Source organism: Montipora foliosa, chromosome 1 (assembly GCF_036669935.1).
Source record: "Montipora foliosa isolate CH-2021 chromosome 1, ASM3666993v2, whole genome shotgun sequence".
Classification (NCBI taxonomy): domain Eukaryota; kingdom Metazoa; phylum Cnidaria; class Anthozoa; order Scleractinia; family Acroporidae; genus Montipora; species Montipora foliosa.
The window spans coordinates 67,845,069-67,855,068 of NC_090869.1; the positions used below are offsets into that span (position 1 = coordinate 67,845,069).

Genomic DNA, 10,000 nt, shown 5'->3' on the forward strand with positions numbered 1-10,000 from the left:
TTAACCTTAGAAGGACATTTAAATGGGAGAAAAGTCTACTTCCAAATATTTTCTCGTACAATATTTTCTGTAAAATACAGTCGACTCTCTCTTAACGGACACCTCTATAATACGGACACCTGGTGCTGGTCCCGGCCGTTTCTTAGTCATTTTACTATAGCCAAACTCTCTATATGACGGACACCTCCATAAGACGGACAACGGACACTTTGAAATCGTAAACGGACATTTGTGAGGTGCTGAATGTGACCGCAAATTACGATTTGGGAAGAAAAATTCTTGTACGTGACTCTTTAACACCAGACGTTCAATTGACAGCTCTTGAGTTGTCGCCGGAATACATACAGTACAAGTTAAAATGAAATCATTCATTGTCCCATCCGAAAAATAACTTGGAGGTGACAACCGAATTGTATTGTAATCTGAAACAGGTAGGTTTCGTTCAAGTAAATAACTTAAAACAAACTTTAAACAGACGCGTATTCACTGTGCACAGGTTCAGCATTATTATCTTAAAATTCCTGGGGTCATCTTACGTCGACTCTCTATAAGTAGGACACCTCTCTAAGACGGACAGACAGCTGAGGCCGGTCCCGACGGTGTCCGTCTTAGAGAGAGTTGACTGTAGACCAAATTCAGAGAAGGAAAACGACTAAAAAAAAATCCACGCTTTGTAACTCTTGAAAAATGTCTCATTTATTCCACCGATGTCTTATCTACAAAAGCCATGTGATAACCACAATGAAACACAAGTACGAAGCATGTAATCTCTAAAAAGTGTATTCGTCGTCGGCCTTTTTCTGGTCTTTATTGTCTAGCCACTGGGCAACCAAGTCCTGGATGCGTCTCGGCATTCTGTGCGATATACAGTTATTGAAGACCCTACCGTCGTCGACTGCCAAAGAACTGACTGACAATAACAAATGAACTTTAGCGTCAATGAATTTTTGGGTATGGCGCCAATTGGCAACACTTGAGATATCAATTCGAGTAGGTTTTTAAGGAGAGTGGATAACTCGAGTAAACGGTTGAAAAATCATCGGCCCTCAAGGGAATCAAGAAACTCATGCTGATGAAGGATGGCTAGTCCGTGATTCGAAGCCCCTGTCATAGCCCTTCTTTCTTAAATGTTGTAAACCCAAAGAAAATAAGAATGACACTTTACAATTTTTGCGATACGCAGAGAGATACCGGCTCTTCATCGCCTTCACGTGAAACAGCAAACGAAAGCCACGTTGCCTCTCTTGTCAGAGAAGCATAAACATTTTCTTATTCTAAGTTGTCTCTACAGCGTGAGGCAATAAATGATTTAAGATACAAAAAAACTCACTGATTTTTGGAAATTGAAAAACCCAAATTTCGATCAACGCGATACTAAAGGCGCTGTTACACTGTGCAATTTTTCGTGCAACTTGTCTCGCAACGCCATTGCGAGACAAGTTGCAGAAACCGTTGCGGAAAGTAGAATTGAGTTTTTACAGAAACCCATAAGGGTTAAAACGTGTAACGGCCCCTTGTGTGCTGGGAAACAAGCTTCTGAATATTGAATTTGCTAAGTACCATATTTGGAACAACAAGAACGAGGGGTTTCCAAATATGGTACTTAGCACTGAAACATTCAACCAATCAGATCGCACTGAATATTCGGAAGCTGTGAACGCACGTTACACGTTTCAACCCTTATGGGTTTCTGGTTTTTAAGCATTGCACAGTGTGTTGCATCTGCAACTTAATTCTGTCGCAACGGTTTGCGGCACCAGCCAATGAAAACGTTCCTTTAACCTCATGTGATCATCGAAACGAGGCAACGTTTGAAGAAATAGCATTGCGAAACAAGTTGCACGAAAAATTGCACAGTACAACAACGCCTGAAGTCTCTGTTGAATTTCTTTTAGGTTCTCATGGATGTTTTAGTTCCTTCAACAATGCAAGATGTCCCTGAAGGGTGAGTTAAAAATTTAAGACCCGCTCTGACCACTCGTTGAATTAGATCCTGGTAGTCCCTGGTTCAACTTCCCAGCTGCACTTGTAAATAGCCAACTGGTATGCCTTCGGCCAGTTGGGATTCTTAACAGTTGTTGTTGCTGTTCTGTTCCGTCGTTTCGTTAACTGCGAAGGGAGCGGTGAATTAAGTATTTATTGTATTGTATTGTATTGTATTGTATTTCTTCGCCAGCATTGTGTATTGCGATTAACAAGTGCTATATATTTTTCTTTTCCAGCCTGCTGGCCGACATCAGGACATTTGCAAGGCAACTTGAGTCCTGGGTATTAGCAGCAACTGTTGAACTGCCAGAGTATCTAAAAATGGGGAAGATACAAGGTTAGACACCTTCCTTCTAAATGTTTTTGCGTGCAGCTAACTTTCTATGTTCATTTTATAGTATAAAAATGCATGAAAAGGTTTTGTCAGTTTTCACACTTTTTTGTTCGTTTTCCTCTTCAGCTGTTAGACGTTTTGTTCAATCATTGAGAAGACAAACATCCTTTCTTCATCTTGCACAGGTTAGGTTTACGTTTGATCGAAATTGCCGTTGAATCAAATTAACAAAAGCTGATCGACGTTCCATTAAAATGTTTAATCACACTGATAATCCATGGAAAGTCATTTTTCCTTTTATTCGAACGATATTTCGATTCCAGAGCACTGCCTTTCCGTTCCCCCTCAAGCTAGCCGTTATTATAGTTATATCCTCAAACTGCGCGCGCGGGGCTTTAAGGTAGCTGGGTTCATTTTCACCTCCCTGATTTCCATACATGTATCAAGTTATTCCAATCTTCCGAACCAATATCAGCTCTTAACGGAAGATAACTAGTATTTTTTGCCAAAGCAGAACTGATGAACATATTATCGATACAGAGCCATACACAGGGGAGCCTCTTTCTTCGTTTCCTCTTTCTGTAGTGCATTGACGCCCAAGGAGACATTCAAGTAATGTGCCTCTTTCTCGGCTGAAAGAGCTTTTTAGAGGAATCTAACATAAGAATATTACTCTGAATTGTGTTGAAGACCTCTCGTCCCGTTTTGGCTGACCAAGAAATCGTTGATCATATGGTTAAAGATTTAGAGAAACTTGAAAGTGTGAACAGTGGAAGGCTACCCGCTCAAACCAAGACAGAGAAGGACTATGATGACGGATTCGACAGAGAATGTAAGGAAAGCTACAATATTGCCATTTAAGCAATAGAGGACGTTTTCCGTGTTTCCATAGCCTCATCTAAACACCAGGGGAAGTTGGGAGAATTCGAGACAGTTATGCAAACCCGAGACGCAGTCAAGGATATGCATAACTGTCGAGAAATCTCCCAACTTCCCCGAGTGAAGGAAACAGATGAAGGAGAATTCTTGATTGAAACAGATTTTGTTGACACACGCTCATATTTCCTGCCAGCCAATCAAATCGCGCGTCTGACGGCATATAACCAATCAAAATTCCTGTGATGTCAAAGCCGTGTTTCCATACTCTCATCTAAACACAGCTATTGATCAATGAGAGTGCGCGTACTATCCTAATTATTTTATAATTTACAACAGTGCACCCATCAGTGTCTGGCGTGACAATGAGGTATGCATTCATCACTGATGAACAACATCGAGCTGTTTTCAAGTGTTGTCGGTGGTTATTTCGCCCTGGCTTCCGTATTTTCATTGCAAGTGATTATGATTGGCTTCATGAACTACTTTATCAGCCAATTTAAACGTTTTGCGAGCGCTGACACAAGCTTTCCCACTCTAAGCTTTATTGCAGTGAAAACCGTTCCGTAGGATGCGTCCCCTTAGGTTGTTATTACTGATTGCCGTGATTAACTTATTTTTAATCTTTAGTTCTTCAAGATTTTCTTGAGCTGTTACGAGAGCAAGCGCCATTAGAGTCTTATGTAGAATGGTTGGACAATCTTGTTGAAACGAAAATCATAAGGGTGAGTGGGTTTTTGCATAATTTGCACCTGATTTCCGTTCGTCACGAGTATTTGCCTTTTCTTTCTGATGTGTTTACGAATCGTTTCTCATTTCTTTAACAGCCGTGCGAGGAAGCTGGTGACGAGTTCAAAACTAGAGCCCAGGAATTCCTCTTGAAATGGTCATTTTTGGGAGCGAGGCTTATGCATAATTTGACTCTTAACGCGTCATCTTACTTTGGTTAGTTTGAGAATTTAACTACCGATCATTTTTCAACCAGATTACGGTACACCTGTATCGGTGAATAAATCAAGTACAAATATTAAAAATATGTTCCCTTAGAACACATAGTGCCTTCTTTTCTCATGTTATAGTCAGTTTTTAAAACTGATTTCGTATCTTTCGAGCCATTTTAACACAAATGTCTCAGTTCCCCTCTTGTAGCTATATGTTAGAATCCTCTCCTCTTCCTAAGGCCGGCACCAGCGTAAATTCAGCGAGTGATGTGAATACTAACTGTCTTGCAGCCATTTTGGGTTAGATCAGAACAAGAAAACTAACCAATGAGTCATTGGTTAGTTTTCTTGTTCTTATCTAATCTCGGAAACAAAATAAGTTGAGTTTGTCCACTCTACGGGAAATGTCCTACATTTTCGCGATATTTGTCAGCTCACCTTTCCTTTGTTAATCGTCACACAGGTTCATTTCACCTGATCAGGATGCTTCTTGACGAATACATGTTACTCGTTATCGAAACAAAATTCTGCAATGAAACGGAAGAAAAGTTACAGGAAATGCTGGATCGGCATTTAAAAATGGGTAAGCCACTAACGAAGGAGCGAATTCCCTTCCGTCTTTGAGGTATAAAAGCGCCGGGCTTCTTATAGTTTCTGGAGGCCTCGAGGACAACATCGAGACAGTGAATTTCTGTATATACGATTTCAGTCCGATATTGTCATGTATTCAAAATTTAGCAGCACAAATGGTCTAGTCATTATTTCATACTATACAGAATCCACTGTTTTTCTTTGATTGCGTGTGTGAGGGAGATGGGAATGAAGAGATTTGTCTTTGAATCATAAATAGTACGGCGGTTAGCTCATTCATATGATCAGCATGTTACAAAGCCGATTTACTGGCGGATTTTAATAATGAAAGAACTGTATATTTGAAATGCAGGTTATGTGTAGACGAAAGGGAAAAGTGATCGTCGCACTTATCTAAACAAATTGACATGCTCCCAACTGGGTTCGAATCCGAATCCAGTTGATCTGAAATTTTCAGGTGTTTATAGGAGACAATAGCCCATTTACGAGTTGCTGCATGCCTCAGTTTCAAAGCGAGTCCTGGTGCACGCACAGCCATACAAATGGAAATGAAGTGCGTTCTCTTATGCAAATCAACTCATTTCCCTTACAATAGTTGAGCATCAAGACTCACTTCGAAACCGAAACAAACAGCAACTCGGAAATAGCCCATTGCTTATATTGTCCAGCTAAGCGCGATGATCACTTCCATATTTCGTAGATTTTAATATCATTGTGATTTTTGCTCACCAGGGGAAGGAGTTGACAAAGATAACTCTCCTCTTCGAGTGCAGACTGTTGTAACAAAAACAAAGTTTACTGTTCCCAACAGCGTGCTTCTAAATGGCGGTAAAATGCCTCCAAAAGTGAACATTGTAGAGCCTGAGCCCAATTCTAAGCCAACCAATCGTCTTAAGCGGGCAAAGTCTCGTGACCACCCAAATGGCATGAAACCAAGGCTCAAAAAACTGTCAACAAACCGGCTAAATGCATGCTCTGTGATGAGCGAACAGCTTTCACCCTCGGCAATAAATGGCTTCCCTCCAACGCCACTAGAATCATCTGCTTTTGTGATGCCATCTCCGAAGGAGAACTTCTTTCCTGGTCACAATGGTATGGCCCAAGCTCCCTTGCTTACGCCTCCAGTTTCCCCAGCCATCACGTCGGGGCTGTCCAGAAACGTTCTTGGAAACAACCTCCTCTCTCAAGTGACGTACACGGCCCTCGGGGAAAAGAAACAGCAGGCATGGGGTTATTCCACCAATGGGGACTTGAACCCTTCATCTGATGTGATTGACAGCTTAGTGGCGCAGCATTTCAACAACTGTGGATTGGGTGGCTTTGTAGCGCCCACTCGGTACCAGACTCTGATGACGAACGGCAGCTCCTACATAAACAACGTAAGTGCAATGCAATTTTATGTGGGTATTGTTCAACTTCTATAGGCAGATTTCAAACAAGAATCAAGAAATATATACTTTCACATATTCCACACTTAAAATATCTCCATTTTCTACCGGCTTATGATGAAATTACAAAGTGACCAGCTCCCGGCGGCAATACGAAATAACCCCATTGGTAGAGCTCTACATCGGTAACGCAGAAGTAATCGCTTCAAATCCCATTCAAGTCTGAACTTTTCAGGCTGTGATTTTGCTACTGTTAACTGCACCTATTCTCTCTACAGTTCAGTGTTGATCCATGCTACGCGGGTTTACCTGACCAGGGGCCCGTTTCTCGCAAGTCCCGAAAAGCCATTTGTGAAACTGCTATAACCGCTTATTTTTGAGAGCCGATCTTTTAACGTGTTTTCAAGGTAACAAAAAGAAAAAATAACTTTGAACTTTGACGACTTAAATCCTCTCCGTTCTTGAAATACAAAGGAAATTTTGACACCCCGAAAATGGCCCGTAAAGTTTCGGGACTTTCGAGAAACGGGTCCCACCTTTAAAAGTGTAAGCGAAAATTTCAAAATTTTCCAGACAACCTTTTACTTAATATCCGTATGTGTTTACTTTCTTAGTCCTTTGATCGCAATCCAGACTACATCCAAAACGGGCCATCCACTCCATTACCCTACCAAACAATGATGAGCACGGCAAGCACACAGTACATTCACCAAACACAGGGCTTCTGTATGCCTGTCACGCATCAAGGGTCACGCAACCATATTGACCACGTGACAACTAGCGCAGAAGTGCCCATGATGTCCTGTAACCTAGGATACACTGACGCAAGTGGAATAATTGATGAAACAGTTGGGATAGGGGAACATGCTGATGAAAATGATGAGTACATTAATATGACTGTTCACAAGTTGTTCAATGGAGATTGTGAGCTGGAAAAAATGGATTGCGTCGATGAACCAGGAATTCTTCCTTCCATAAACTCGCTTCTTACAGAAGCAGCCATATAAGTACTAGACATGAAGGTATTTTCTTATATCTGTAAAAAAAAGATTCTAAAAACAAATTATTTTTACAATTCTCTATGATTATAGTACTTCACATAATGTTCTCGTCTTTCATTTAAGCGTTGCTTTTTGCCTTTTCTCAATTTTCTTCAGACGGTTCGTTTAGCAAGTGAGCTTTGCATACATCCAAGCGTAGACACTTTCTCTTTCGGTTGCGCTTACTCGCATTCCTTTTGTCCTTGCAATTCATGCCGATGAATGTATATTTTATTATTCTCTTTACTCTCTCCCTTGGGACCGTTTACAATATCACTCCGCACCAACGATACATAGAAAAGAAAAGACTTCCACGAAGTTTGACAAGGTTAACTCAAAAAGAAGCCGCCAATGAAGTCCTAATTGATTGCTTATTCTGGGGTGAATGAGATTCATTCGGTAGTGTGTTCGACTCCATGTGCGACTCCACGTGAAGCTTCCTCAGTTGTCGCATTGTGGCATTGATTTTGAAAGAAAAAACTTCTTTAATAACCGTAAGATCGAAAAACAATTTGCAACAGTAAATGAAAGCTAGGTTGGGGATGAATCTGAATCTGATATCGATTGTAATCATTCACCAGTATTCCTTCATGTGAAGGTGTTTTAGACGTATAGAATACGCATGCACATCTTATAAAGGCTGTAGTCCACATGTTTGCAGACGATCGCTTATTTAAGATACCAGATCACGGTAACTTGCAGACGATTGCACAGAGGGTTATAGAATAAATCGTAAACGATCCCGGGGAAGTGTGTCACATTGCAATTCGGTAAGTGGAATCGTCCAAAATGTACACGCTTGTTCGTCTGCTGTGGGTCCACATGGTCGCATAATCACAATATTTGCTGCGACAATTGGCCAATTCAGCAAGCCCTATAGTACAGCCCGCTAAATCTAAAAGTTCCAGAGTTAAATTCTCATACTGTCAGTTACGGCACATAGCTTTTTCAAGTTTTACTTGCAGCACTTGTTCTTTGCAATCGAGTGATAAATAGGAACAAAAGAAACTCGGGCCGTAATTAACCGTCTTTCCCATCAATTCAGTAAGTTAAGTAAGTATCCTTAGCAGGTGATCCCGTTACGTTTTGTGATCTACCATCTACGATTCTCTGCGATCGTCTGCAATTCTGTGGAAAAAACCAGGCTTGAGTTTGATATTCAGACTTTTTTATACATATTCCTACGATCAGTATCACTTCTTTTCTTATGTCATTTCAGTTTTCATGAGATTAATTAATATACAGAAATATATTTTTAAATTTAGTGATCAGATTTCATAACAAAAATTATATAATTGAGAAGATACAATTCTCTCTGCAAACAAAAGGTTATAAGTACAGATAATTTTTAATCACCTCCTTTGTAATTAATACCCATTTGTAAAAATTAAAAACGATATGTGATGAAGTTACATATTACGGACCTTAAGATCTACGGCGGCAACGTCGATGACGTCACCATTGCTAATCGACGATTTTTAAACTAGCCGAATTGCCCACTAACTGAATGGGTGGGAACTCTGTTCAAAATAAGTTAGAAAATCAAAATTTGCTGTTGTGTGCTCTCGTTTCTGGAGAACTTGAGAGACGGTTATCCCACCTTCCAGATATGCAGGCAGCGGGAAAGAAATGTTCCTGTTTTTGCCTATGAGAAGCTATTGCTATTGCTATTGATTTTGCCGCGTCGTAAATCTTCAAGTCCCTTTACGGAGTTAAAGCAGCGACGACGGCACCGCACAAGACACCGTAGTCGGTTTACCGCTGCAAAACAACTGCCAACGTACGGTAAATGACCGAAAAAGTCCCGGCTGAAGGATGCAACAGCATTGTTTAACGCCATCCATCGTGCGATGCTGACTGTTCGAAATCAGGAATAGCGAAAATGCGCTTCGCTTTCGCGCAAAATCGCAAATGTAGGGCTGAAATTTGCTGTTTTCCCAAACTCAATGAAACCAATCATTTAGAGTTCACCTCAATTCGTGCATGTTAGGATCAGTGATCGAGGAAGACAAGTACTAAATTGAGCGAAATAAGGTTTAATGATAGATTTTCCATTGACTTATGAAGAGCAAGAATGCATCGCCTCCAGCTGACTGGCAAGTCTCTCTTAATCTTAAAACACTGATTAGCCGTTTTTAGACTGCAGACGCACAATGGGTCTGGGACGAACTTGGGCAAAAATGTTTCGTGGGTCTGTTTAGTTCGTCTGGTACAAAAAAGGGAAAAGAGACGCATTTTAAGTCTAGACGAAATATTTATACATTTGAAACGGACTAAAGTGGATTGCTACGTGTTGTTAAGTCAAGCTTTAGTGCGTCTTTTAAGACGCACAAAAGCGAAAAATCCTTTCAGTCGTCTTGTACCCGTCTCTACTATAGACAAACCAGAGAGACGGAGGAAAATGTTTTGCTCAAGCTTGTCCCAGACAGGTGATATGTCATATATTTCTTCCGTCTTGACAACCGGCGATTAAAATGACTCTAAATTGCAGTCCGGACGAAATTAATCAATTATGCGCCTCCAGTATGAAAATTCTATCCGACAAGTTAGGCGTTCAACAGGAAATCTTCCATTCCAAAGATCATCGCCTCTCCCAGTCCAGCTATAGATGCATCGTCCACTTTTATAAACACGCCGGGTACTTCAACAAACCGTGTCGTGTTTGCCGTCGTCTTTGCTTGAGTCTACTTAGTTCAGTTTTTTACGTACGAAGTAGACATTTTAATCATCGTATTCCAGCATAGCTGCAAGCAGTTTGCTATTCGAGGAGATAAAGTAAACCTAGTAATTAATGAACCATGCTATTTCCAGTTTGTACGTAACGAGAGAAATAGAAACATATCT

The 10,000-nt window shown here is 40.7% G+C and overlaps 1 protein-coding gene across 5 annotated transcripts in view; it reads left to right on the forward strand.

Annotated features, from left to right (window-relative positions):
- Positions 1–10,000, forward strand: part of LOC138006301 (DNA-binding protein RFX6-like) — a 28,878-nt gene that overhangs the window by 18,821 nt on the left and 57 nt on the right. For all 5 annotated transcript variants that reach the window (XM_068852558.1, XM_068852582.1, XM_068852548.1 and 2 more), the window contains 9 exons: positions 1,896–1,945; positions 2,223–2,323; positions 2,447–2,505; positions 3,011–3,152; positions 3,827–3,921; positions 4,024–4,141; positions 4,601–4,720; positions 5,461–6,107; positions 6,731–10,000. The exon at positions 6,731–10,000 is cut by the window's right edge and continues 57 nt beyond it. In XM_068852558.1, coding sequence (XP_068708659.1) covers positions 1,896–1,945; positions 2,223–2,323; positions 2,447–2,505; positions 3,011–3,152; positions 3,827–3,921; positions 4,024–4,141; positions 4,601–4,720; positions 5,461–6,107; positions 6,731–7,123 — 1,725 coding nt within the window. In that variant the 3' untranslated portion in view covers positions 7,124–10,000. The remainder of the gene's footprint in view (positions 1–1,895; positions 1,946–2,222; positions 2,324–2,446; positions 2,506–3,010; positions 3,153–3,826; positions 3,922–4,023; positions 4,142–4,600; positions 4,721–5,460; positions 6,108–6,730) is intronic.